The following is a 26,162-nucleotide window of genomic DNA, read 5'->3' on the forward strand; positions in this document are numbered from 1 at the left end:
TAAATTCTAAATATGTAATTCGAATATGATTTCCATGTTTTTCGACCACTGTTCGTCTGATTTATGAGGCGGGCAGATGCGTTGCGTTGCGCTTCAGTTTTAGATATATGTATGTGTATATAGATAAATATATATATGTGCAAAATAATCTTATTTTATTGCTAGTTGTGGCGTACACACAGAAACATGAACACTATTTACATACATACATACATAGTGATATACAATGAAAAGTTGCCATTTAATGATTCTTAATATTTCATCGAGACAGAAGCAATATGAATTGTTGTCATTGTCGTTGTTGATTTTGGTTTGAGTGTTGGTTTCGGTGGTGGCTGCAACCTGGCTGGCTTTGTCGGTTCGCTGGTTGGGCAAAAGGCGGCGCGCCTGCATTGACAGTGTTTGTTGGGGCAATTAAATATTAAATCAAATGAGTTGGCAGAAGAGATGACGATGAAGGTGGCGCACAGGCGGACCTGTGTCTGGGACAGAACAGGCTGTCGTCTGTCGGCTGTTGGTTGTTGGCTCTTGGCTGAGGCTATTTGGCTAGCCTCAAACTAAATGCGCAAATGGAAATTATGGCCATTGACAACGCACGATCTGCCTGGCACACTGTACGTGGGCAACGGAGAGTGTACGAACTGCAAAAAAAAAAAAAAAAAAATAGAAACAGCATTAGAATATATATATATATATATATTATATATAGATATAGTATTCATTCAATATGTAGATGGGCAAGATGATGGATGGATAGCTTATGGCTTTGCACCAACCTTTGGCACTTTTTGCGTGGTCGCCATGTAGCCGACACAGAATGATTGCGTCGTATGGCTCCACATCACCTCGCCACAGCTCTGCTTGGGATAGTACAACAGTGTGAGTGCCCCCGCATAGAGATCCTGCTGTTGCGGCAGCAGTGGTGAGTCCAAGAACTTTTGCTTGAATGTCTTGTGCAGGCTGGTCACGGCGCAATCACTACTAAAAGCGCCATTGCATATCTCGCGGGCAAGCAGTGTCTTCATCAGGTACTCTCCATTGCCCGTCGTGCACGTAGCAATGGCCAACTCATCCGTGTCGGTGGCCCAGCAGCCAGCGCCATAGGTTGCCGCCTGACCAACACGACCAGGCACCTTGAGTAGAATGCCACCGGAACTGCAGCCGGCTGCAGTATTCCCAGCACCATCGACACACACAGCGCCAACGGTGTCCAAGGCGGCAGCTAGCTCCACCTCGTTGCTCGGCTCGGGAACAGCCTCGGCAGCTTCGACTGTTTTGCTGTCGCCGACAACTAGATCGTATTTGCTCTTATAATGATTATAATGGAATTTCGCTTTCGATGAGATCAGCACATTGGGATCAACCATAGTACAGCCCACTTGCTCGGCATACTGCTCTGCACCGCTGGCTGCCAGCACCATGGGCGGAATGCGTTCCAGTGGCTGATGATCTGATTGGGCGTCACAAATGCGACGCGCCAGCTGTATAGGATTCTTTACTCGACTGACATTTGTGCATGCCCCAAAGTTGAGAGTGGTTCCATTCATTATGGCTGCATCGCACTGCACCGAGCCGTCTAAGCAGAGATTGGAGCCAAAGCCGGCGTTAGTGTGACCACAGTTCTCCAGGCGCATTATCGCCGCCTCGCAAGCATCGATAGCGCTGCCGCCGTTTCGCAGAATTTCTGTAGCTCGTATGCATGCCTCTTTGATGACGCGTTGGTATTTTGATTCATCGATGCAATTTCCAGCTCCTGAAACAAATGTGCGTGTCCGTAAATTGTAAATAAATACATACACGTATACGCTCATCAATCAAAACGAACCTGTATGCACCGCAACGAAACCAGCCATATTGTCGTTGTATAGTTGCTGCTCACGACAACTGCACTCGCGTTTCGCGGCCTTTGTTTACAGCGGACAGGAGCTATTTTAGTATTTGTTTGTTTAAACAATTTTGGAAACTGAGACAAGAACGACCGTTTGCTAAATGCGCCAAAATACTGATTTCATTACAAACTTATTAAAAATACTATGAATATGTGCTTTTCAATACTGGTCTAACTGCACATTAGGGGTACCCAGTTTTGATGATTCCATAAAATACGATTTTAGTATTTGTATAGAAAAAAATATCACTAATAACACTTATTGTTAATATATATATATATATACATTGTATTTGAATTGTGAATTTTGCATTGGGCATGCACGTCCTCTCAGATTTGCTTAAAGTAGTGAAAGCCTTAATGTTTTTAAAGACAGAAACATTTTTATTAGTTTGAGTAAATAACGGTCGCTCAACATTTTAAAATATATTTTGGAGTTACAAAAAATGTCGAAAGTATTTTCGCGGTATGCTTAACCTGGTCACACAGAATTATGACCGTGATTTTTGCAATAAAGAAGAACAATTGAAGCTAAAAAGTAAGATGTATTAATTTAAATATGTAATTAACCAGTTACGTTTTGATCTGGAAAAATGTGCGGACATCTCTTTAGATCAATTAAAGATTAGCAAGTGAAAGTGAAATGTGAAGTGTTTTTTTTTTTGTTTGTCCAAGTCGAACTGTGTGTGTGCTTGTATTTGTGTTTATTGTGTGTGCCGTCTGGTTGCACTTGTTATGCACTAATACCAATTAAAATATGTAAAGAGCAATATAAAAAAGAAGAAAAAAAAAATCAGCTGCAATATTGCAACGCAAAAGAAAAGAAGAGATTTACCATAATCACTGAAATACCAACCTAAGCGACGCTTTATTATACGCATATAAAATACTACGTTTTAATAAAAATGGACAAATTTCCATTAAAAGGTAGCAGAGAGGCTGCAGCGGAAGGCAACAACTACATAACCGCATATCAAACAGTCATGAAAAAGGTATGTAATAGTACAGTGCTGGCAGTCAACGTGATACGAAATAAGCTGCATATAAAATATGTGCTCATACATAAATTATTTGTGCACATTTTAGGGGCGGAATTAAGTTTTGTAAAAGTGTCTACGTGGGTGTCAGGGCTAAACAGCTGAGCAGCCGCGTACACTCGACCCCCACTCCGCCCCCTTGCCTTTGGACACATTTAAAGCCAAAAATACCATTTAAGCCTTTTAATATGTTAGTGCGTGAGCAAATAAATATTGTGTCGCCTAGCGTTAATATGCTGTGCAAAGTACATGAATAGCGATAAACTGATAAACTGAATTATCGATTTTATAGTCAAATGGCCATAGCATAGGAGCAGGAGACGGCGATCATCCTTTGGCCCCACACTCAAAGCAATCTTATACGGCAGCGGCAACCACGTCACTCACCGCAAACACAGACGACGAGGATATGATCGATATAACTCCACGTTCGAGTCCAGGCGATCTTATCGGCAGCTCCAGCGGCTATCATCGAGAGACTGTCACCGAATCGGATACGGAACGCGACTTTGCGCCAAATCAGCGAGCAATGCACCATCATCATCAACATCAACATGTGCCAACTCACAGCGCTTTCGGCGACCCCATGGATGGTGAGTACCGGAACGAGACCAACATAAGAAATCAGTGTTTGTTTATCTCACTTATCATCTTAATCTCGTTAGCCCGAGAGACGTCACAACAATTGTGACTGTACTTGCTTTTATTGATATTAATATTCATATACACATGTACGAGTGTGTGTTTGCATATGTATGCGGGCCATTCCTATCGTTTCCATTAATTTCATTTACTTATTAATAATATACACAGACATGTGCTTGATTCGAGTCTGTATTCCTAGTTAAAAATAACTGCAAGCTGTTGTATTGTTATATCGTCGATAAGAAATTTTGTACTGAAAGCAACACGTTCTTTCAGAAAAATATTACGAATATTATTTTGAATATTAGCTTTCTGTTGTAATATTGATAGCTGATTGTTTGCAGCCACTGTTCAAGAATCAAGTATCACATTCAAAATGTGTTTAGCAAATGAGCAATTTAAAACAAAGCACTCTTTGCGACCATGTCTCTCACTTTAGGAGCATTATCGTTCTATGGCTCCTCGGAGGTACATGATGAGATACCGGGCATTGGGCAGTACGAGGATTTTCATACCATCGATTGGCAGAGGGATATTGCTCGCGATCGCATGAGACATCGTTACATAGTCAAAAAGCGACAGGATTCACTTTGGGATTTGATAAAAGTAAAAATAATATATACCCTAATCTTTCCATGTAATCACGACTAATACTTATCTACTTTTGCAGGGAGCTATTGACGCAGGCTCTGGCTGGCTATGCGTCCTGCTTGTGGGCATTGCGGCGGGCTGTGTTGCGGGCATGGTAGATATAGGAGCTAGCTGGATGTCAGACCTGAAGCATGGCATATGTCCGACAGCCTTTTGGTTTAATCGCGAACAATGCTGCTATCCAGATAAGCAGTCTGTATTCGAGGAGGGTAACTGCTCCATGGTAAGTCTTATTAAATATAATTTCACTCTATAACACTATCATTAACATATTTTCATTTTAGTGGAAGACGTGGCCAGAGATCTTTGGGCTCAATCGAACAGGCACGGGTCCGAATATTGTATCGTATATTTTATATATTTTGTGGGCATTGCTGTTTGCCTCACTAAGCGCGTCGCTCGTGCGCATGTTTGCTCCTTATGCCTGCGGATCTGGCATACCGGAGATTAAGACCATATTGTCGGGCTTTATTATACGAGGCTATTTAGGCAAATGGACTTTGTTGATCAAATCGGTGGGTTTGATGCTTTCCGTGTCTGCAGGTCTGACACTTGGCAAAGAAGGACCAATGGTGCACATTGCTAGCTGTATTGGCAACATATTTTCCCATCTATTTCCTAAATATGGGCGAAACGAGGCAAAAAAGCGTGAAATTCTATCAGCAGCATCTGCCGCTGGCGTCTCGGTTGCTTTTGGGGCGCCTATAGGCGGAGTGCTGTTCTCCCTGGAGGAAGTGTCCTATTACTTTCCACTGAAGACTCTGTGGCGCTCGTTCTTCTGTGCGCTAATTGCTGCTTTTGTTCTGCGGTCACTGACGCCATTTGGTAATGAACATTCCGTGCTGTTCTTTGTGGAATATAACAAACCATGGATATTTTTTGAGCTGATTCCATTCGTCTTTCTGGGCATCATGGGTGTAAGTAGCATATTTAAATACACCTGACAAACGGTTATTTATTTCTTTATATATCTTTCAGGGTGTCATTGGTACATTCTTTATAAAGGCAAACTTGTGGTGGTGCCGATACAGAAAGTTTAGTAAGCTGGGCCAATATCCTGTTAGTGAAGTGCTCTTTGTTACGTTGGTAACTGCCATCATTTGCTATCCGAATCCCTTCACACGCATGAACATGAACGAACTCATCTTTCTGTTGGTCAGCAAATGTTCGTCCGGAGACTCAAATCCTTTATGGTAAGTGTATCCATTGTTAAGCTTGGCCTTGTGCTAAAACTAATGTCTTTATTATCTGACAGTGACTACAAGCGAATGAATATCAGTACAGGAACTAGTTTTATTGAAGTGACAGAGCCAGGTCCCGGCGTTTATCGTTCTATTTGGCTGCTGGTATTGACTTTTGTTCTGAAGCTGGCACTGACCATTTTTACGTTCGGTATAAAAGTGCCCTCGGGTTTGTTTATACCATCGCTGCTGTTGGGCGCTATTATGGGTCGCATTGTTGGCATCGGTGTGGAGCAATTTGCATACAGTTATCCTAACATTTGGTTCTTCACCGGAGAGTGTGCGGATAGCAATCTAATAACACCTGGATTGTATGCGGTTGTCGGCGCTGCCGCCGTGCTTGGCGGAGTTACGCGTATGACTGTCTCCTTGGTGGTTATCATGTTCGAGCTAACAGGCGGAGTGCGTTATATTGTGCCATTAATGGCGGCTGCCATGGCCTCTAAGTGGGTCGGCGATGCACTGGGCAGACAGGGAATATACGATGCGCATATCGCTTTAAATGGCTATCCGTTCCTTGATAGCAAAGAGGAATTTGCGCATACAACGCTCGCAGCAGATGTCATGCAGCCAAAGCGCAATGAAACATTAAATGTCATAACACAAGATTCCATGACGGTGGAAGATGTTGAGAATCTGCTTAAGGAGACCGAGCACAACGGCTATCCTGTCGTTGTGTCTAGAGAAAATCAATATTTAGTTGGCTTCGTACTGCGCAGGGATCTTAACTTGGCTATTGGTGAGCTAATAACTTATCTTTTCAAGTTGTCGATCATTTAATCATTCTTTATTGACAGGTAACGCAAAGCGTCTTATCGAAGGCATCAATAGTAATTCCATAGTATTATTTACGTCCACGACACCCACTCAAAATCTGGGACCGCCACCACTTAAACTAAAGAAAATTCTTGATATGGCACCCATCACGGTGACCGATCAAACGCCCATGGAAACTGTTGTCGACATGTTCCGTAAACTGGGTCTGCGTCAAACGCTTGTCACACACAATGGGTAAGTATATTATTACATTAGTAATTTTAGAAATAATTTAAAAACATTTGGTCACTATTTGCAGTCGCTTGTTGGGTGTTATAACGAAAAAGGATGTACTACGGCATGTTAAACAAATGGATAATGAAGATCCCAATACTGTGCTCTTTAATTAAGTTGAATTTATTAGCCAATCAGGCAGATGCCTAGTTATTATTATTATTACTATTATTATTTTTATTATTATGTGTACTATTATCGCAAAACCAACAAAACTTCATATGAATAAGCGGAAAGTTGAGAGCACGAGTAAAATGATTAGGAAATTTACGAACGGAATCGGATAGTGTGATGGATTTAGCAAAATTGTGTGCAGTACTACTATATACATATATACATATGTATAGTATATATTAATTGGTATATAATTATACACATAAATATATGTTTGTGTCGTTAATGTTAAATGTATAATTTATTAAAAACTAGTGCAAAATTTCTCAGCATATTTATAATTTCCACTCTGTAATTATTATCATTTGTAAACGCAATCAAAATAATATTGTCTACATTTATTTTAATAATATGTAATCATCCTATTTTTATATACCTTTGTACATCACGCGCATGTGGATTGAATGTTTGGAAATATTTTTTTATGTAAAGCAATTTTCACGCTGGCAGCACAGGCAATAGTATGAAAGAAATGATTTTATTTAATAGAAAGCAAATAAGAATGGATATGTTTTGCATTTCGTTCATACCATATATATAGTAATATTGTATTTTGTTAGACATCTGTGAAATTTTAATCTAAACTCGTGTAAATAGCATTGAAAGATGATGATGATGAAACCATTAATAAACTTAAGTGAAGCTATATAAAAGTCTATTATATGAAAAACTATTCTATGTACTACTTTTATGTACTCCAGAGATTATATAGACATATTACTTCTATGTCGGTAACGTCATTAGTAGTAAAAAACAAAATTTGAACATTTGAAAGTTTATGTAAACAAACTTTGCATCAAAGTTCATTTTTATTTTGTCTAGGTATGGAGGCATTCATCATATCATAATTATTTATCCCATTATTTTTATTCAGTTATGTTGAAAAATTAGCAAAGTCACAGAAAATTTCAGTTTAGAAAGATGTTCACAGTTTTGCGATTTGTTAAAGGTAAGATTTGCAGACAACAAAATTGTGTTTCTTCTATAATTAATTTGGCTTAATATTTTTAAAGCATGTCCCAAAATTGGGTTTCAAACTTGTCATCAAGGCGAGAGTCATTCTCAAAGACATCGGCTCCCATTGAAATCAGATAGTTTATTACATAATGGGTCGACTTTTTTTAAGAAGACCGGAGATGACAACAAAACCATTGATATAAAGATAGTCACGTCTAAGAGTAAAAGAAAAAGGATGATGAGCCCGACTCCACCTATCGACGACAATGATGCGGAAGCCTCTTCCGGATGGGTTAAGCAACCATGCTCTAGAGATAAAAGTTCTTTTGAAATGTTCATAAAGAAGCACACAAGCGAAACAAACAATAGATTGTCCAATACTGTTAATACAAAGCAGTCAGCACTATATCAAGAGGAGTGTACCTCCAAGAATGAGGAGACCATCCCTAGTGAAAAGGAAAAGGACTCTAAAGTGAATGAGAACTCCTCCGATGAGGAGAATGCCGATTTATTGATTGGCTTTAGTGAAACAAAACTAAGTGCCAATAAGAAAGCGGCGGTCTCCAATGAAGTTCCCCGTAAAAAACGGTCTGTTTCCAGACAAATAGCGACTGCCAGCATTAACGAAGAGACTAGCTCTCTTGAGTACCCAAATCTATCCACTGAGAAAGCATTTACTCGCCGAAAGCAAAACGCCTCTTGTAAACAAAATGTATTGGCAGATAAAGAAATTAGTAGTGACAGTGAAGAGCCCACTGCCGTCAGAAAAACTTTTAATCAATCTAATGAGAACTCCGCTGGATTAGAAGAGACTGCACTCAGTGAGAGCTCAGCTAGTGAGGGTTGGATTCGCTTATGTGTAAGTTTGACATCTTTCAATAATCAAAATTTTCCGACACATCATATGAACGCTGGCTACATAAATATGCCCGCCGAAAATAACATAGAGACTATTTCATCTTCTCAAAATCCGACGTCGAATAGAGAGAAAAGTACAGCTAATAAGCTTTCAGATTCCTGCCCGAAAGATCAGTATTCTTCCTGTGAGAATCTTTCATATTTGTGTGACCACCCGATAGCTTATAAAAAAAGGACTGGCTACTCAATCGGCTCGCCCATTGTTGAGCCGAGAGTCTCTTATGACAGATGCAGTGAGGTAAGGCAGACTGTCTCCAGTACGAAAGAATCCGGTAGGACACAACCAATCTCGAGTCAATCTAGTAACGCACCGACGACCCATAATAAAAACGAGATTGTCTTCAGTACATCTACGTCATGTGAAAATCCCATCTATAAGACAGAAATATCATGTCAAACAGATAGTAACGTTAACAAAAGTGAGAATCAGATCGAAGACAATTCGACCACGTCGAATGATATGAAGACTACTACTATGCAAAAACCATTAGGGTTCAGCAGAAAACTGATTGTCTTGTGTGAAAAGGTATCCGGATTCTGTGGAAAGCTAATGATTTCAAGCAAGAAACCTAGTGGCAAGGCCTAACAATGAAACACAAATATTAATAAATACAATAAAGTCTTCACTTAATGGTAGAAATGCAGTTAAAACTTATTTTTAGTTACTCTCTTAAATTACTCTCAATATAGAATATTTGAAACTCATTGCCATAGAGGCCTGTGATCAACCAGCAGCCATTGTCGCTGATTCGTATAAAGTGTCCACGACCACGTAGGCCACCCTTTGCGTGAGCATGGGCACCATCGCTGATCCTGTAATACTCCAAGGCTCCGTCATTGCTGGGGCAGTAGATGATGTTGGCATCACGGTTACAGGCGATGGCGTTCTTAAAAGGCAACGGAATTTGCACAATCAATTGTGCAGTGTCCTATAAAAGAATAAATCATCCTTTTACATATTTGTTGACCTATATACACATTCTCATACACACCTCTTCTTCGTGTCGCATATCGTGATAGTAGGCCTGGCCACTCAAATCGCAGCTTACCACAATTTGGTGGCCATCCATTAGAGTCTTCAGCAGAGTGGATACCATGAAACGATGCTTGCGGAGTGCGAGCAACTGGAATTGCTTGCTGGATCTATCTAAGGCCGGCTGCCGACCGGAGCTCCAGCAACGAAAGACGCCTCCACTATTAGTACCCAGCACGAAGTCGTCCAGGCCGAGAGACACCATAGTCGTTAGCTCTGCGCCAACTAAAGCTGGCAAGGAATATCTAAAGAATACATCAATATACAGTTAATATTTGTTTTCTGTTCGCTTACTCCCAATCCAAGGTCGTTTGTTGAGTCACCAACCACTGCTGCACTGTGCCATTAGCATAGCAGGCGAGCAAACGTTGCTCCGTGACCCAGTCGAGCGCCACTGCGGCACCTTGTGTAGAGGAAACGCTATGCAACTGTCTGATTTCCACCGTAGCCTGTTCGTACAGCCAAATAAAGAGCTCTCCATCCATAGTGGCGCCGGCAAAGATATTCTTGTTAAAATTATTTGTGCAAAGGCTGCGCAAACACGATTTGAGAGGCAAAGATTTGGCCTCCGAGTATACTACAAAATTGCCATGGGGCATACGCTGCGGCACAAAGAGTTTCAGTTGCTGTTCCATATGCTCGCACCAATCATCGTGAGGTGCCACAGTTGTGACCACCAGTACGGGCGCATTGTTGGTGTGCACGCACAGCCAAATGGCCAATCCCTGCGAGTTCTCAATGCTGTTCATTGTTAGTTTTTGGTAAGCGTGCACTTGCAGCTGCTCCTGCAGTGTAACCTGATTTGACTGCTGGTCCTCCATAAGTGGCGTTGGTTGACTTAATTCCTGCTCCACCAGTGGGTAGATCTGCCGCAGCCATTTGGCCAAGGCACGCTCGTCATATTCCACATTTATACTGCTACTGCTGCTGCAGCTTTGCTCTGTTTGTGTGGACACATGCTGCTTCTGCTGTGTCTCGGTAGCCGTGTCTACATGGGGTGGCGGAGGATCCGTGCCAGTGCAATTGTCTACCAGTACACTTTGCTTTTCTAGCGGCTGTGCAGCTGGGAATTCTGTTACAGGAGAGCTATAATGCGAAAGCACATCCATTCTGCATTCACTTAATTTTTCTATGGACACAACACCAGTCAGTCGTTGGCATAGCAACTAATAACTACCCATGCTCACCAAACTTTTAACCTATGTTGTTTGAAATTTCCGTTAGAATTGATAGACTTATCGATCAATTTCCCTACTTTGTCAACCTATCGGTATTTCGTTATATCGATAATCGTGTTTTAAGTACTTGGTTCAACCTCTAACGGATTATTCTCAGTAGTCCTTGGAAAAACATCAAATTTAAACTGTCACAGAAGGAGAAACTTTCATTTGCAAACAGAATCGAGTCAGTTGCAAATAAAGTTGTGCTGAGAAAAAAAAAAAAAAAAAAGCTAATTGAAAGCAATTGAAAAATAATAAATATTTTTGGAGAATATCAATTTTTTTCTGTCGAATAATAGAACTTAATTCGTTAAAAATGCAGATATTGTCTAGATTGGCAACGGGTAAGATTGTAGACATTTCGCTTTCCTCACGTGAAGTTAAGTTCAATTTATTATTTGCAGCTTGCGCTAAAATCGGCCTTAAGGTAAATCGTCAAGTTGGCCAACCACCAAAGGTTAACTTTTCATTGCAGAGGCGTTGTCTTTACAGTACGCCTCTGCTGAAGGATGATGATGACAAGTGTAATAAGTCTGGTCCGGATGAGGAAGGTGGCGCAAAAGATGGAAAGGAAGGTGGCGGAGATAAGTCAAAGTTGGTTGGAAAAGGTAGTGAGGGAATAATTCACGCTGTCATTGGGCCAGTAATCGATGTTTACTTTCCTGGTGAGATGCCAGAAGTGCTGAATGCTATGGAGGTACAAGACGCTCCTATTGGCCGTTTAGTATTGGAGGTAAGATATGTTTATTCGAGAAATTTGATATTTTTTTAAGCAAAAGGACAACTAGGTTTTCCATCATCTAGGCAACAATGTTGTGCGGTGTGTCGCTATGGATTCCACGGACGGGCTCCGACGTGGACAGAAAGTTATTGATACTGGTTACCCAATTAGGGTGCCCGTGGGCAAAACTGTGTTGGGTCGCATCATAAACGTGGTGGGTGATCCAATAGACGAGCGCGGCGAGATAAAGAGCGAGTTTTACTCATTTATACACAATGAAGCTCCACTCCTGGAGGAGTTGAGCGTAAAGCCTGAGATTTTAGTCACGGGCATCAAGGTGATTGATCTGCTTGCACCCTATGTAAAGGGCGGAAAAATTGGTCTTTTTGGAGGAGCTGGTGTTGGAAAAACGGTGCTAATTATGGAACTCATCAATAACATTGCCAAGTCCCATGGCGGCTATTCAGTGTTTGTTGGTGCCGGAGAACGTACCCGAGAGGGCAACGATCTGTACCATGAGATGATAGAGACCAAAGTTATTTCTCTAGAGGATGATACGTCGAAGGTGGCGCTCGTCTATGGCCAAATGAATGAGCCACCTGGTGCTCGCAGTCGTGTTGTGTTGACTGGTTTAACTATTGCAGAATACTTTCGGGATATTGATGGACAGGATGTACTGCTTTTCATAGATAATATATTCCGATTCACCCAAGCTGGCTCGGAGGTGTCCGCGCTGCTTGGTCGTATACCCTCTGCCGTTGGTTACCAGCCCACGCTCGGCACAGACATGGGCACCATGCAAGAGCGCATAACTAGTACTAAAAACGGTTCAATTACTTCTGTGCAAGCGGTCTATGTGCCGGCCGATGATTTGTCTGATCCGGCGCCAGCTGCTACGTTTTCTCACTTGGATGCAACTACTGTACTGTCCCGCCCAATTGCCGAATTGGGTATTTATCCAGCTGTGGATCCATTGGACTCTTCGTCCCGTGTTCTCGATCCCGATATTGTGGGTGACGAGCACTATAATGTTGCTCGAGCCGTGCAGAAAACTCTGCAGGGGTACAAATCATTGCAGGATATCATTGCCATTCTTGGCATGGATGAACTTTCTGAGGAGGACAAGCTAACGGTGGCAAGGGCTCGCAAAATGCAACGTTTCCTCTCTCAGCCATTCCAAGTCGCTGAGGTTTTCACTGGCACTCCCGGCAAGCTAGTGCCTGTAGAGAAGTCTGTGGATGGGTTTAAGCGGCTGCTAAATGGCGAATACGATGACATACCGGAAATAGCATTTTATATGGTCGGTGACATAGATGAAGTTCTGGCCAAAGCAAATCAGTTGGCAACAAGCATGGCCGCCGATGGACCCCCCAAACCCAAGCAAGCGCCCAAAGATGACAAGAAAGGAAAGGATGAGCCGAAAGGTAAAGATGATCCGAAAGCTAAGGCCGATCCGAAAGCTAAGGCCGATCCGAAAGCAAAGCCCGATCCGAAAGCTAAGGCTGACGCCAAGCCACCCAAGGCGGAGGCTAAAGATGCAAAGAAGCCAGAAAAGGGAAAAGATGACAAAGCCAAGGGCAAGAAAGACGATCCCAAAGACAAGAAGAAGTAGATTTTCTGCTACCATATAATAATTATCATTGCATTTGATATTATACACTCTCGATGAAAATACAGACTGTCGTTTGAAATTCATACATATTTTGTTTTTATTAGCATTAATATGAATTTTTTATTATTTAATGGCAGTTAGTATGAATATTTTATTTTAAATTAAATGCATACATATATGTATGTATGTAAGTCGCACAGTCTATCGAACAGTAATCAGCTGTTCGAACAGCTGATTTTATTTCAACCGGCTGAATTGTTTTGGTTACGTCCAAAATGTTGCGTGCGGTTCAATTTCGCCTGGGCATACGCCTTTATTCTGTGAAACCGGTGAAAAAGGATGCCAAGAAGTATACTGATACAATAAACCTGCCCAGAACAAGGTTTCCGAACCGTTTAAGTGCAGCCAAACGCGAGGAACAGGAGCGAGAAATTCTGGATGTGAGCTAGTATGCCTATTGAAGTATATTGCAGTTAAAATTGATTAAATCTTCTTTACAGCAAAAGATTGCGTCCGCTTACCAGTACCAGGAACAGCACAAACGTAAGCCCGCTTTTGTGCTACACGATGGACCGCCGTATGCCAATGGCCAGCTGCACATGGGCCATGCCGTTAACAAAATACTCAAGGATATAACGTTGCGTCAGCGCGTGGCACATGGACAGCAAGTGAATTACATTCCCGGCTGGGACTGCCACGGCTTGCCCATTGAGTTGAAGGCAACGAGCGCAGCGGCGGGCGAGCAGAGTGCATTGGAAATACGGCAAAAATGTGAGTTTGCCTTTGTAGAGGTTACATAGCTGTCAAGTTGTATAACCCTTTCCCATCATGTGCAGCACGTGCTTTTGCCTTGGAGGCCATCGAATCGCAAAAAGCAGATTTTCGCAGCTGGGGCATTTTGGCCAGCTGGCAGCCGGAGCAAATCTACCTGACATTCAAGCCAGAGTTTATTGCAAATCAGCTACAAATGTTCTACAGGTTGTACGAGCGCGGACTTGTTTATCGTGATCTCAAGCCTGTCTACTGGTCACCCTCCTCCAAGTAAGCATGTCTTCAATTAATTGATTATTTTTTCTCTTAATCGTACTTCTTATAGAACTGCTCTGGCGGAGGCGGAACTGGAGTATGATCCGAAATTCGTTAGCCCTTCTGTTTACTTACGATTCGTTTTAAATGGTTTACCAGTTGCTGAAGCTGCTCAGGGAAAACAAATCTTTGCGCTAGTGTGGACAACAACGCCTTGGACACTGCCCAGTAATCAGGCAATCTGTTATAATAGTTCGCTGGAGTACGTGCTGGTCAAGCTGTTAGATCGCGACCCAAATGATCTTTACCTCATGGCCTCGGCGCTGATAGCTGACTTTGAGAACAGCACGCAGTTGAAGTGTGAGGTTGTGCAGCGTTTGCCTGGTAGCGCATTAAAGGACTGTAACTATCAGCATCCCATTGATACAACACAAGGAAAACTGGCATTCTTTGAAGCTGCGCATGTGCAAGATACTAAGGGCACGGGCTTGGTGCACACAGCCCCGGCTCACGGACCAGATGACTTTCTGATTAGCCTGGCCAACAAGTTGCCCGTCAAGTGTTACGTTAATGAGTCGGGCATTTATACTGAGGAAGCTCCCGAATTCCTGCGTGGTCAGTCAGTACTGGCGCAGGGAAATCCCCTGGTACTGCAACATATTGCCGATGACGTTGTGCATGCATCCCAGTTCGAGCATTCCTATCCAATTGACTGGCGTACCAAGCAACCAGTGATAATCCGAGCAAGCGAACAGTGGTTCATCAATACGGATAAGCTGAAGGCTCCTGCAGCTGCCGCCCTGGAACGTGTGCAAATCTATCCCCGTGTCAATGCTGAATCGAGCAAAAAAGCGCTGCTGACTCAACTGCACAAGCGGCCCTATTGGTGCATCTCAAGGCAACGTGCCTGGGGTGTGCCCATACCTGTGCTGTACAAGAGAGACAACAACCAGGTGGTGCTCAATGGTGCATTGATTGAGCACCTGTGTGGTCTATTGCGCAGCGAGGGTTCAATGGATTTTTGGTGGTCCAAGTCCCTGGAAGAGCTGCTGCCGGATCAGCTATTAAAGCAGCTTGGTTGTGAAGCAAAGGAGCTTAGCAAAGGCAACGACATATTTGACATTTGGTTCGATTCGGGCAGCACTTGGTCAGCGGTGCTAAAGGATCAGCCACAACAAGTAGCTGATCTGTATTTGGAAGGTTACGATCAGTTCACGGGTTGGTTTCAATCGTCGCTCTTGACCAGCATAGCTGCTCGCAATTGCGCGCCCTACAAGTGAGTTGGTCCTATCAAAACTAATTCTAAGTATCCATATAAACTTGTCTCTTGCAGAGCTCTTTTTGTACATGGCTTTACAGTGGACGAAAAGGGACATAAGATGTCAAAGTCATTGGGTAATGTCATTTCGCCCAAGCAAATAACTAAGAAATATGGCACAGATGTCCTTCGTTGGTGGGTAGCGTCGCATGGCACTCAGCACATGTCCATCACAGTCAGCGATAAGCTGATGCAGCAGGCAGCCGAGAATCTAAGTAAGGTGCGCGGAACACTACGGTACCTCAATGGAGTCATCCAGCAAAAGGAGCAGAAGCTGTCCATGTCCATAAATGATAGCTATTTGAATAAATACCTCTTGCATAGCTTGGTGGAATTCGAGGAGGAGGTATGTCTGGATGGATTCAGTATAAAAACAAACATTTAAATTTCCTCAATTGCCACAGATCGAGAAGCTCTATAATGCCTATGAATACAATCGCGTTGTGGCTTGCATTCAGAATTTCATTGCGAATCAAGTATCAAGCATATACGTGCACTTGATTAAGGATCGTCTCTACTGCGGCAACAAGCAGGAGCTGCAGGATATTCGCTACACGCTCACCCAGTGCTACAGGCAGCTATGTAAGGCATTGTGGCCCATAGCGCCGTATCTAACTGAGGAGAGTTGGAGCTATTACGAGCCGACTGGTGGCTGCTTTCACGAGGAGACAGTGCAAGCTGAGAAGAGTTGGAAAAATGTCCAAGCTAGTCAGATAGTAAATGAAGCATTGGATATCAAGCGGCTTGTCAACCAACAGGCAGGCGATGTCAATAGCTGGCATCTTGCCGTGAGCATCAAATGCTGCTCACCGCAGCAACTGGAAAAGCTCACCGCATTGCATGGCCAGTTGAATGTGCCAGTTGCGAACTCAGAGCTCTGTGAGATTCTGCAAGTGGGCAGTGCCACAGTTGAGTCTGAGCTAGACTCTTCAATGGATACAGCTAAGGTTACCATGAAAACTTTGGACGCGACGCTCTGCCCTCGTTGCCGACGCTATAGCATTGTAGAGCATGCGATTTGCGGCAGATGCTCGGAAATATTATCTGACAAAAATTAGATTAATAATTTTGTTTGTGTAGGTAATTTATGTAAAAGGTAATACGTTTTATATATTAATAAAAAATGATTTGTTAGAAGCTCTGTAAGCACTTGAGTAGCGTGTCACGCAGCTTGAGACGCGTTGTTGGCTTGCCGCCGCAGATGATGTGAGTTTCATTGTCCTCGAATTTGATGGTCGTGTCTTCGTTGACTAGCTGGAGCGTCAAGTTGCCGCCGCTGCGATCCATTTTGATATTGGAGAAACCATCCTGCGCCAAGCGCTTCATAAGCGCATCCACATCGATAGTTCCATATTCATATTTGACATTTTTGAGCACATCCTCTTTAGAGGGCGCCACGGCATTAATGCCGCTGCCGCTTGTGCCGGGCTCATCCTTAATGCTGTCTGCGCACGGTTGGATACAGTGCACCTTGTCCTTCACCTGTAGCACTCCTGTGAGTGTGGAAAGTGAAACACCAGCGGCCACCTCACGTGCCGTGATCTTTTGTGCCAGCTCTGAGGCAATATAAATGCGATCAAGCTTGCGCTTCAATGGCAATCTGATAATCTCTCCGCATTTGAAGGTAATGATTTTCTTATCAGGCTGCTCTATAAATAGATTCGGTGCCGTGGGATGTGGCTTTGTGTATGCATCCGGTATGACTAGCACATTCGGCTTAAGCTCTTTGATCAGCTTATTGGCCTGTTGATAGTTCAGCGAGGTGTCGATAGGACAGTAAAAAGCCTTCATAGCCAGCGGCTGGAAGGGCGCCAATACTTGCAGGTAAGGAAAATCTGGTTCCGTGAATATAATCGAGTTGTTAGGATTATTGCCCCACATTTCAATGAAATGCACTGCATCGCCAAAGCGCAAACTTGGATGACCGCAAAAGACAACGCACGGCTATAATTGAAACAGTTGTAGATGCCATTTAAGCTTTTTTGTGCTTTAGTTAAGAGTAAACTCACCTGTCTAAAGTCTTTACTGAAGCCCTCGGAGAAGACGTGGTTGTAGTGCTTCAGCTTGGAATTGCGCAGGTAGAATGCGTGCGGGAAGGGATCATCGGGCAAATAGACTTTATTCTGCTTCGCCGAGCTCAGCCATTCGGCCAAAATGTTGGAGTAGGCCAGAGAGCTGTCTGCCACGGGTGATATGAAAAACATGGGCACATTGTTGAGTCCGGCGTTCTCCAGATTTTGTGTTAGACACTCAAACAGATCATAGACAACGCCGGATGGGTAACAGGGTATCAGGGCTGAACCATTGTTTCTTATCGTGAGCGCCACATTCATGCAGAGTTCACCTAGTTTTGTATCCGGATTTACTGTTGGTGCCTGTGTTAATCCCGTCATGATTAGCACATCGGCGTGCTTGAGTGCTGACTGATTGATGGGACGAGGATGCGTTGTTAGCGTTGAGGAGCCACTGACATAGCAAATCTTCTCATGAGCAGTGCTAAGTACCCAATTGCTGGAGCCTAGACAGTAACCCGAGCTGACGGGCGTTGCTATAAAAGCACCAAGTATATCCAATTTCTCATCATAGCCCATTATGGTCACCTTAGAGAGACTGCCCTGGACATCCTTTAGGCTGAATATGGTGCGCCATTTCTTAGCGCGAAAAGCCTCACTCAGCGGACTGGGTAGCAAATGCAGTTTATCCTTCCACAGACGGGCCGTGCATGCCTTCGGGGACACTTCGATGTAATCCACAAGTTCCTCGAGGAAAAAGCGACCAATTTGTAACGTTGGTTCCGTTGCATAGACTTTGCCCTTAAAGCCCGTATTTTCCGTAATATACGGCAACGCCAGCATATTCAGATAGTTGGAAATAAGTATTACATCTATTTCGCTAAAGTCAAGCATTTTGTCCATGGGCAAATTGAACTCTGGCACCGAGTCCACAAACACGCGGCCGCAACACTCCTTTAGCTCACCATCCATTTGGGGATCATGATCGCTGCTGGGTACGAAATTTGGCAGATTGGAAAGCTTCAAGCTCTGGACGAAGGGAAGTGGCAAGAAGTTCAGCACAGTTTGCTCCGTCAGGCCGCAATCGAGCATTATGCGCAGTCCTTTGAATGTGATGATGTAGCATGGTTTTGCCAAGTCACCGCTGAGGCAATACTACAAAGATAGAACACAAAGTTTAGAATAATTTACATTGTCATTTCCTTTGATAACAGGTGATTCTTATATACCAATCTCATTTTGAAAAACTGCCAGTCGCTGTGACGCTGTGTGGCTATTTGATTACAATTATAAGAATTGGCGTTCCGCATATAACATTTGCCGGAAATGTTATTAACAGCGAGGGTCGCTTCTAATATTAAAGTCCACAAAAATTTTTGGGCTCATTAACATTTAGTTGAATTAGAGAATTATTAAGTGAGAAATAATGGTATTGTGCTAAAAAAAACAAAACAGAGTGCCAAAGTGAAGTTTTAATTTAGTAAATATGTATATTAATAGTAGCAGATGCTAGCATTCTCATAACAGAGCCATCTTCGAATCAGCTGTTCAGATTAACATCGAAAATGTAATGTGGTATCCCTGGTAATGCGCACATAGCGGCGTTTGTTTAAAAATATTGCAGCACAAAAATGTCTCAACAAATCCGCGTTGTACAATGTGTTGAGTGCAGTTTATATCAGGTAGGATACTGAAGAAACTTTTATATAATTTAATAAAACGAATGCGTAATTATGTAGGTGGATATAGTTAAGAAGACAAATAGATGGGAATGTAAGGTATGCGATGCTAAACAGGTGATGCAAAAGGAATTTTTTCGCGGGTCCGGTGCTGAATGCCGTGCAAAGGTGCAACAGTTAAATCTGGATTGCGGGCAACGCAAGGAAGCACAGGCAAAACGTATGATATTGGAGGTACAGGCAGAAAACCTGGGTGACCGTGCATTGGTTGAGCTGGCAGATCAACTGAAATCATCGCACCGCACTGGAGGTTCAAGCAAATGGGCTGAGTACACCGATGAACCAATTACAGATACTTGCTCTGGCTCAAATAGACATATTCAACCCAAAGAGTTAGATGAGCCTGACAACAGTTCTTTTTACAAAAAGAAAAGCGGTTCCAACAAGCGCAAAGCACAAACCGCTTTTGTATATGATACCAAGACCAACTCAAAATGGCAAAACTTTCTGTAGTGAAAACGATTAATAAAATAAAGTATTTGTAATTAATGTATTTTTATTAAAATTTGTTTTTGTTCTTTTATCTTTTTTAATGTTTGAAACGCGGTGTGGAGGCAGTCGAGTTTATAGTTTATGTTTATAGAGGATCAACGCCTCCACGGCTAATCGATTACATTTTGCATTAATTTTTACATAGTATAGAAAAATGCAACTAATTTTTTTGAGTTAAATATTGTTAGTATGGGTATTGTATTTAATGTTTTTGTTGCTTTCAAATAGGGCAATTTATTGGACACAATACTTGTGTCCAAATTTAATTAGTGTGAAAGTTTTATTATTTAGCGCATTTTATAGCGCAATTAGATTGAGAAAAAACTTTTTATTATATTTGTTGACGGTTATAGTTTATGCTATTTCTGATTGTTTAGCACTTAGGCTGTGGCAGTTGAAGCACTTGCGCTTATATCCTTCTTGGCCACTTTCTCATCGGAACCAGTCTCCTCGATGTCGGCAGGATCTGTTTCACCACCGGGTGCACCAGCTTTGCCTGATGAGCGACGTCGCTTCCGATTAATGCGCCACGGGCGCATTGGGTACTTCATGGCCGGCAATTGATCCATGCCAAGCACTTTGAACATCTGACGGAAAGCAATGTAACGCAGGAATAACTGTGCCGAGACAGTGAGATCTTCACGCTCCTGCTTGGTGAGTTGCTGCAGAGCATCGGTTGGATCCTTTTCACATGGATCCAACAGGCCGGGACCATTGATTAAAAATCCCGAAGACAAAGCCTCCATGATTCGACGCAAACAGTCGCCGGGTGAGATGGGGAAACCAGCCGATGAGATAACTTTTTCCACTAGCAACTCTAATGACCATTGCGGTAGCGATTGCCACGACGGAACGCGCTGGCAAAGATCGCGCAATATGCGAATAACCATCACACATGATTGGAGTCCGGTGGCACGTGCCTGGAACCATTTGGCATGCCGCAAATCGGCGAGTGCCTAAAATACAAGTATTAAATATAAAATCCTTAGGAGATGTATGGACGTCGAGTGCTCACCCGCAGACACGGCTCACGTGGTAAAAAGTCTGTTTCGGCAGCTGCAGATGTAGAAGCCCCATCCTCGGACTTAGCAACGGGATCGCCGGTTTCGCGTAGCAGCGGCGAAGTAAGTGTAATCTTCACAGCAACCACTTCATCCAGCACTATTACAGCAGCTTCCTCGGCATTCACCTCAACGCGATAGTTGACTGGTGTTTCACCTAGAACGGAGATTGTTTGGCCATGGGTTAGTGTCAATCAATACTTAACAATAATAAAAGCAGTAAAAATTACGTTCGGCTTAGAAAAGAGACAAACATTGTTAGATAGATATATAGTTGATAATTCTATGTGTGGGCCACAAAGTATATATATATATATATAGGTATATAAGACATGAAGGTGCACATCTGATAATAATAATAAAATGTAATGTTTGTTTCTTCCTACGTTCCACAGATAAATTCCGCTCAGTTCCCAGCAAACGTACATATTAAAGACACATATATATATATAATATATATATGTATATACATGTATAAATATATCTAGAACGAATATTTAACGTTGTTTAATGACTTGCGTGCTGGGATCGGACCGGTTTAGCCAGCGGTTAAAGCGACGACACCACCGCCACCTCCACCTGGGCCTCATAAACGGAATTGCACGAATTGAAATTGAAATTGGAACTGCAATTCCACTTAGAGCGCGTGGCTGGCTGTGTTTTGTTGTCATTTCTGGTTAGTTTTCTGGCATACAAAACTAAAAACATTGACCGAAATTTTTCGTTTATTTGCGGCTCACTCAATTAATCATCGGTCCGGTCAGCATTCACCGTTCGCAACATAAATTTCGGTCGCAATTTTTCGTTCGATTTTTCTTTTTTTTTTCACAATCAAGTTTGATACACACAAAACGGCTGCTTGAAGAGGCATCGATTCTCTAGTAAGCTAGTAGAGCTGCCCATTTAGCAAGGGGCGCAACAATTTTGGTTGATAAAATATATATATATAGATATGATCATTGTACACATATGGTACACACATTCTATTTATTCCATGAGTGTGTACGCCTTCTATGCGTCTGTCTGTGTGGATCAATCGCATTGCTTCAGGTCGGCTCTTTTACTTTTATATTAATATGTATAGCTGCGTTGAGCTTAATATATATATATCTCAAAGGACTTTATTTACACAAAGTTTCATCGCATTGGAAGTGGAGAATGGGGAAAAATATGAGAGTGAGAGTGTGTATGTAAGCGTGTGCGTTGTGTGTATATGTGTACAGTAGAACAACAACAGAGCACAACAGAGCGAGCACCCAAACTTTGTATAAATATATTCCTTTGGTTCGATTGTTTTTTTTTTTTGTCTGTTCATTTTGTTATAGTTTCATTGTTCCACACATATGAACTCTTCCGCATCCGCATGGGCATCCGCGGGTTAGAGAGTGTGTTACCATTACGATTACGAGATCCGTTGATTATCCACCACCAGCAGATGCAGTAGCAGTTGGTAGCAGCAGCAGCAGACTTGGAAAGCTATAGACGGCTAACAGACACCTGAGTGTGAGTAGTGTGAGTGGATAGCATCTCAATATGGCTAAGGGCTCAAATCTCAAATCCTGCAGTGAAGAGAAGCTGAAAACGGCAAATACGTTTATATATTTTTTTATTTTTTTGTTTTGTTTTTTTTTTTTTTTGCTTTCTATTGTTGTTGTTCGGCTTTGTTTAGGCTGCTGTTGTTCGTTGTATCTGTTTGTTGCTGTTGGTTCTGGTCGTCAAACAATTTAAATCCATCACGGCAACAACAACAACAGGGCTCAACAGTAGTACAACTAGTAGTAGTAGTAATAGTAGTAGGTGGTAGGTAGTAGTAGTAGAGTATGTACATACATTAATTCAAACAATGATTTCACTTTTTCCACACAAATTGCGCATTTCAAACGAAACTAAATTGATATATTGAATATATTACATCACATTAGTTGTGCTTTCGTAATTTATAATTTGTTTACTTGCTTTCGCATTGCTTTTACTAGCATTCATTATGGCGCTCCGAAATTCATATACTCTCTCGGCGAAATTCACATTCTGTTTCTGTTTCAGTTTCAGCATTGTGAAATTGGCCAGGCAGAAGTTTTGTAAGTTTTGGATTTGCTGCTTTTGATTATGCAATTTGTCGTGATTGTTTTATTTCGATTTTTCGTTGACATGGATATGTCTTGGTATCACATTAAGTTTTATTTATTGTCGAATTTATATTTTGTTCACTTTATATGATTATAAACATGTTGTAAATGTTATTGTAAATGTTGTTCCTTTAAGAGCTACAACTGTAACTCTGTTCCACACACTATTTAACCAATATGCAAAGGGTATATTATATTATTTGTGTATAAAGAATAAGGGAAAGGGTATTGTACGTTTGTTACGAGCCCATCAACTTATCATACTTTAGCTAAATCTACGCAATTTAGATATATTTAACCGTATCGGACAAACAATATAAATAAGTTATTCAAAACAAAAACTTCCTAAAGAGAAGATGTGAAGTTGTAAGTTATGTAATGTGTAAGCATTTGTGGAGAGCCTAAGACATATCCATGATACATTGGTAATTTCTAGACTAGAGAAATTAAGATATCTGCATCTTCATTGTATAGCCATTTCTCTGGAAAAAGTTTTTGCAATCAATATTCACAATGGACACCGAAATATATATATACGTGTATATATATCAAGGATTATAGTTATGCATGTAAATATTGTATGTGATGGACGGTTTCAAAATGCTCTACAACTTACCTGCAACCTCCTTGAGCTTATCGGGCAACACATTGGCCACACGTTGCAGCAGACTTATCGTTGGCTTCTCTGCACAAAGAACAACCAGTTCGACCGCTGTGTCGCCATGCAGCAGCAGTCCCTTGGCCAAGAAGCCAACACGCATAACACCCTTTAGGATGCGCACCACATTTCCACCACTGTCGGCTTCTTTGTGGAATGAGAATATCTGATTATCTCGGCCATCCTTTTCCGATGGTTTATCGGCTTTTTCTTTTTTGGCGGCCGGTTCGCTATCACTGCCTCCAGCTGGTGTTGGCAGCTCAGCCAAGGTATCCGAGACGAGCTTGAGAGCGCGTTCTGTGTGCGACACAATACGCTGTATAGTCTGGAGTTCTTCCTCCTTTGGATAGATTTCAGCATGACGCGCTATAGCGTGACGATCGTCGGTGCTCTCCGGACGACGCACATTTCCGCCGCCAGGCATCATGCCAAAGTGTGGCGGAGGTCCATTGCCCATGCGACCAAAGCGCTGGGCTCCTGTGATTAAAGTTATTGATAACATATAAATTTTATTTAATTTATTAACATGGATTACCTCCAAAGCTGCGGGACATCCAATTATTGTAGTCATACTCTTCATTGTATTGTCGATTGCGCTGCTCATCCCAGTAGTTGCCTCCTTCATGCTCATCGCCACGATGCGAGGACATGAGCGCTCGTTGAGCACGCGCCTCAGCCAGACGACGCTGGCGTGGTGTGGGTTTAAAATCGACAACCAAGTCCGGCTGAACTTTGCGCTTGTATTGTAAGCGATGGCGACGTCCCTTCATGTGCATCTCTTTGGCATTTGGATCGTTGAACTTGCAATCGCACAGCTTACAATTGAAGCTAAGTATTTTTCCCTCATCGTCCTTGACCTCTTCAATGTACTCGCCGCCCACAGGTTTAATGTTATCCGTGTTCTCGCCCATCGAATCGTCCATATTGTCATCCATACTTTCAGATGTTGCTGCTGCTCCACCGCCTGCGGTTGCATCAGCTTCGGTTTGATCAGACTTGGTTCCTGCTGCTGCTGCAGCTGCAGTGGATGCATTTGGCCCTGCAGCTGGCACAAAATTAATCTTTCCCATTTTCTTGGGCTCATCAGAAGGTATTGGCTTTCCCAGTTTCTGATGCAGCTTAACTACCTTCTGATGCTTAGCGCCGCGTACATGAGCCGCATAGGCATCGGTACCAGTACATGTAACGTCGCAGAGTTCACAGTGATAGTTGTTACCACGATTCTGGGCGCTGTTAGCAGCGGACGCCTGCATTTTCAGTGATGCCTCACGCTTCTTATGCTTTTGTCCTTCCAAATGCTCTCGATACGTTTGGGGACCGGCACATGAGATTTTACATACCTCGCAGTAATGCAGCTGCTGTGGTCGCGGCGGAGCTTTTGGGCGCATACCACGCAATGCGACTGCCCCAGGGATTGTCGGACCCATCTTCCGCTGATACCAGCTATTGTTGGAGCCGCCGTTCGGTTTCTGCTGCGATCCCGGATGCTGCTGTGCCACATACATGCTGGCCGCATTGTAGATCGCCGTATCATAGCCACTATAACTATTGCCTCCGGCGACATTTGGAGGTGGCTTTGGTGCACCATTCGATTTGTCCATTTTGCCCATGCCCTTTTGTGTAGAATTAGGATTCTTTACCGGTGGCGCCGAATAATGTGTCTTACTAACTGCTGCTGCTGCTGCTGCCGCTGAGGCCGTGTTGTAGCTGGCCGGTGCTTGTTGGTAGAATGTTTTGGTTGCGTCGTACGACTGCATGGCACTACGATAGTCACCGTAGCCCCCATAGCCAGCAGCACCAGCACCGGCACCGGCCGCTGCATACCCACCACCCCCTTGGCCAGCAGCCACAGCAGCACTTTGATAGGCAGCCGCATTTGCATATGTTGCATTAGTTACGGCCGGATATGTCACCTGTCCCGTGTTGTACTGGGTCCCGCCGTAGTTGAACCCGGCATAGTTATTGTTCGCCATTGCCACGCAATTGCTGTAAAACGAATGGAACATACAAATTACCAATCAATGCAAATCAGTTAATGATCCAATTTTTTTCTCCCTTCAATCCTTCTTGTCTAAATCGACAAATCAGTTCATACATTTACATTTATTCCTTATTACTTTCTTATTGCTGTGCCAAATATTTCCTTTGACTAGATATTTATTTATTTGTGCTTGACGAATAATAGGCCGTTTATATCCGTTAATAGAATGCATGAAAAAGTACTTTTAGTCACGTCATGTTTCGCAGTCTGGCTGAAAGGAAGCCCCCACCATTTTTTTTACCCTATCGATTTTTCTGGCATAACAATTTTAATGAATTTCATCACATATGCAAGAAACACGCACGCACAACCAACAATGTTACCGAAACAATGCAATTACATACACATAAAAAAAACAGTTTTTGAGGAAATATTTGCGCACTTAAATTACCTTCAATTTGCTGAACTGCTGAAAAATTTTCTCTCTATTAACCGGCGACAGTAGTGATGCGTGTACAAGTATCGGACTGTGCCGATAACAAACTTTCTTCATGTCCGTTGTTTGCGTGTGAAGTCGAGTTGATATCCGATTACCGAACATA

At 42.6% G+C, this 26,162-nt stretch overlaps 8 protein-coding genes across 11 annotated transcripts; 4 read left to right on the plus strand and 4 right to left on the minus strand.

The window, feature by feature from the left end:
- Positions 1-134: 134 nt before the first annotated feature.
- Tasp1 (Taspase 1) lies at positions 135-2,038 on the minus strand. Its single transcript, XM_018100207.3, has 3 exons — positions 1,826-2,038; positions 777-1,753; positions 135-641 (listed from the first exon to the last, which is right to left on the minus strand). The coding sequence occupies exons 1-3, from the start codon at positions 1,851-1,853 to the stop codon at positions 558-560; spliced, it is 1,089 nt and encodes a 362-aa protein (XP_017955696.1). The 5' UTR covers positions 1,854-2,038; the 3' UTR covers positions 135-557.
- Positions 2,039-2,360: 322 nt separating this feature from the next.
- Positions 2,361-9,192, plus strand: ClC-c (chloride channel protein 3). The gene is made up of 10 exons (XM_089258800.1): positions 2,361-2,880; positions 3,218-3,518; positions 4,010-4,176; positions 4,241-4,444; positions 4,506-5,138; positions 5,200-5,414; positions 5,477-6,201; positions 6,260-6,473; positions 6,538-7,635; positions 7,700-9,192. The coding sequence occupies exons 1-9, from the start codon at positions 2,794-2,796 to the stop codon at positions 6,626-6,628; spliced, it is 2,637 nt and encodes an 878-aa protein (XP_089114926.1). The 5' UTR covers positions 2,361-2,793; the 3' UTR covers positions 6,629-7,635; positions 7,700-9,192.
- On the minus strand, positions 7,535-10,855 carry LOC108650876 (uncharacterized). The gene is made up of 3 exons (XM_018100199.3): positions 9,889-10,855; positions 9,554-9,839; positions 7,535-9,490 (listed from the first exon to the last, which is right to left on the minus strand). The coding sequence occupies exons 1-3, from the start codon at positions 10,701-10,703 to the stop codon at positions 9,224-9,226; spliced, it is 1,368 nt and encodes a 455-aa protein (XP_017955688.1). The 5' UTR covers positions 10,704-10,855; the 3' UTR covers positions 7,535-9,223.
- A 64-nt stretch (positions 10,856-10,919) lies between these two features.
- ATPsynbetaL (ATP synthase, beta subunit-like) lies at positions 10,920-13,232 on the plus strand. Of its 2 annotated transcripts, XM_089258801.1 has the most exons (4): positions 10,920-11,158; positions 11,219-11,547; positions 11,603-12,959; positions 12,996-13,232. In XM_089258801.1, exons 1-4 carry the CDS (start codon positions 11,131-11,133, stop codon positions 13,145-13,147), a joined length of 1,866 nt encoding a protein of 621 aa, XP_089114927.1. In that variant the 5' UTR covers positions 10,920-11,130; the 3' UTR covers positions 13,148-13,232. The 2 variants fall into 2 exon arrangements, with proteins under 2 accessions (XP_089114927.1, XP_017955685.1); XM_018100196.3 differs by having other exon boundaries at positions 11,603-13,232.
- A 107-nt stretch (positions 13,233-13,339) lies between these two features.
- IleRS-m (Isoleucyl-tRNA synthetase, mitochondrial) lies at positions 13,340-16,637 on the plus strand. Its single transcript, XM_018100180.3, has 6 exons — positions 13,340-13,587; positions 13,648-13,918; positions 13,984-14,188; positions 14,244-15,449; positions 15,507-15,837; positions 15,896-16,637. The coding sequence occupies exons 1-6, from the start codon at positions 13,423-13,425 to the stop codon at positions 16,547-16,549; spliced, it is 2,832 nt and encodes a 943-aa protein (XP_017955669.1). The 5' UTR covers positions 13,340-13,422; the 3' UTR covers positions 16,550-16,637.
- On the minus strand, positions 16,558-18,889 carry IntS9 (integrator complex subunit 9). Its single transcript, XM_018100190.3, has 3 exons — positions 18,733-18,889; positions 17,501-18,658; positions 16,558-17,435 (listed from the first exon to the last, which is right to left on the minus strand). Exons 1-3 carry the CDS (start codon positions 18,811-18,813, stop codon positions 16,623-16,625), a joined length of 2,052 nt encoding a protein of 683 aa, XP_017955679.1. The 5' UTR covers positions 18,814-18,889; the 3' UTR covers positions 16,558-16,622.
- Positions 18,890-19,008: 119 nt separating this feature from the next.
- LOC108650892 (MRN complex-interacting protein) lies at positions 19,009-19,765 on the plus strand. Its single transcript, XM_018100214.3, has 2 exons — positions 19,009-19,185; positions 19,243-19,765. The coding sequence occupies exons 1-2, from the start codon at positions 19,135-19,137 to the stop codon at positions 19,693-19,695; spliced, it is 504 nt and encodes a 167-aa protein (XP_017955703.1). The 5' UTR covers positions 19,009-19,134; the 3' UTR covers positions 19,696-19,765.
- On the minus strand, positions 19,721-26,161 carry Zn72D (Zinc-finger protein 72D). Of its 3 annotated transcripts, XM_089259005.1 has the most exons (6): positions 26,012-26,032; positions 25,675-25,775; positions 24,115-25,565; positions 23,538-24,056; positions 20,750-20,952; positions 19,721-20,690 (listed from the first exon to the last, which is right to left on the minus strand). In XM_089259005.1, exons 3-6 carry the CDS (start codon positions 25,550-25,552, stop codon positions 20,115-20,117), a joined length of 2,736 nt encoding a protein of 911 aa, XP_089115131.1. In that variant the 5' UTR covers positions 25,553-25,565; positions 25,675-25,775; positions 26,012-26,032; the 3' UTR covers positions 19,721-20,114. The 3 variants fall into 3 exon arrangements, with proteins under 3 accessions (XP_089115131.1, XP_017955670.1, XP_089115132.1); XM_018100181.3 differs by lacking the exon at positions 25,675-25,775 and having other exon boundaries at positions 26,012-26,161; XM_089259006.1 differs by lacking the exon at positions 26,012-26,032 and having other exon boundaries at positions 25,697-25,775.
- Between the last annotated feature and the right edge of the window lies 1 nt (position 26,162).

The sequence above is a fragment of the Drosophila navojoa genome, chromosome 4 (assembly GCF_054131105.1).
Source record: "Drosophila navojoa isolate 15081-1374.11 chromosome 4, UAZ_NAV_1.0, whole genome shotgun sequence".
Lineage (NCBI taxonomy): Eukaryota > Metazoa > Arthropoda > Insecta > Diptera > Drosophilidae > Drosophila > Drosophila navojoa.

Excerpts from the sequence above, each read along its gene's own strand:
- Tasp1 (XM_018100207.3), bottom strand. The coding sequence starts at position 1,853 with ATGGCTGGTTTCGTTGCGGTGCATACAG. Across the intron at positions 1,754-1,825 it reads TTTCGTTGCGGTGCATACAG|GAGCTGGAAATTGCATCGAT; the intron begins GTTCGTTTTGAT and ends CATTTGTTTCAG. Across the intron at positions 642-776 it reads CCACGCAAAAAGTGCCAAAG|TTCGTACACTCTCCGTTGCC; the intron begins GTTGGTGCAAAG and ends TTTTTTTTGCAG.
- ClC-c (XM_089258800.1), top strand. The coding sequence starts at position 2,794 with ATGGACAAATTTCCATTAAAAGGTAGCAGAGAGGCTGCAGCGGAAGGC. Across the intron at positions 4,177-4,240 it reads CACTTTGGGATTTGATAAAA|GGAGCTATTGACGCAGGCTC; the intron begins GTAAAAATAATA and ends CTACTTTTGCAG. Across the intron at positions 4,445-4,505 it reads AGGAGGGTAACTGCTCCATG|TGGAAGACGTGGCCAGAGAT; the intron begins GTAAGTCTTATT and ends TTTTCATTTTAG.
- LOC108650876 (XM_018100199.3), bottom strand. The coding sequence starts at position 10,703 with ATGGATGTGCTTTCGCATTATAGCTCTCCTGTAACAGAATTCCCAGCT. Across the intron at positions 9,840-9,888 it reads CAAACGACCTTGGATTGGGA|ATATTCCTTGCCAGCTTTAG; the intron begins GTAAGCGAACAG and ends TGTATTCTTTAG. Across the intron at positions 9,491-9,553 it reads ATATGCGACACGAAGAAGAG|GACACTGCACAATTGATTGT; the intron begins GTGTGTATGAGA and ends ATTCTTTTATAG.
- ATPsynbetaL (XM_018100196.3), top strand. The coding sequence starts at position 11,131 with ATGCAGATATTGTCTAGATTGGCAACGG. Across the intron at positions 11,159-11,218 it reads ATTGTCTAGATTGGCAACGG|CTTGCGCTAAAATCGGCCTT; the intron begins GTAAGATTGTAG and ends TATTATTTGCAG. Across the intron at positions 11,548-11,602 it reads TTGGCCGTTTAGTATTGGAG|GTTTTCCATCATCTAGGCAA; the intron begins GTAAGATATGTT and ends AAGGACAACTAG.
- IleRS-m (XM_018100180.3), top strand. The coding sequence starts at position 13,423 with ATGTTGCGTGCGGTTCAATTTCGCCTGGGCATACGCCTTTATTCTGTG. Across the intron at positions 13,588-13,647 it reads AGGAGCGAGAAATTCTGGAT|CAAAAGATTGCGTCCGCTTA; the intron begins GTGAGCTAGTAT and ends TCTTCTTTACAG. Across the intron at positions 15,450-15,506 it reads CGCAATTGCGCGCCCTACAA|AGCTCTTTTTGTACATGGCT; the intron begins GTGAGTTGGTCC and ends TGTCTCTTGCAG.
- IntS9 (XM_018100190.3), bottom strand. The coding sequence starts at position 18,813 with ATGCGGAACGCCAATTCTTATAATTGTAATCAAATAGCCACACAGCGT. Across the intron at positions 18,659-18,732 it reads AGTTTTTCAAAATGAGATTG|TATTGCCTCAGCGGTGACTT; the intron begins GTATATAAGAAT and ends CTATCTTTGTAG. Across the intron at positions 17,436-17,500 it reads TCAGTAAAGACTTTAGACAG|CCGTGCGTTGTCTTTTGCGG; the intron begins GTGAGTTTACTC and ends TTTCAATTATAG.
- LOC108650892 (XM_018100214.3), top strand. The coding sequence starts at position 19,135 with ATGTCTCAACAAATCCGCGTTGTACAATGTGTTGAGTGCAGTTTATAT. Across the intron at positions 19,186-19,242 it reads TTGAGTGCAGTTTATATCAG|GTGGATATAGTTAAGAAGAC; the intron begins GTAGGATACTGA and ends GTAATTATGTAG.
- Zn72D (XM_018100181.3), bottom strand. The coding sequence starts at position 25,552 with ATGGCGAACAATAACTATGCCGGGTTCAACTACGGCGGGACCCAGTAC. Across the intron at positions 24,057-24,114 it reads GATGTCCCGCAGCTTTGGAG|GAGCCCAGCGCTTTGGTCGC; the intron begins GTAATCCATGTT and ends CTTTAATCACAG. Across the intron at positions 20,953-23,537 it reads TAAGCTCAAGGAGGTTGCAG|GTGAAACACCAGTCAACTAT; the intron begins GTAAGTTGTAGA and ends TCTCCGTTCTAG.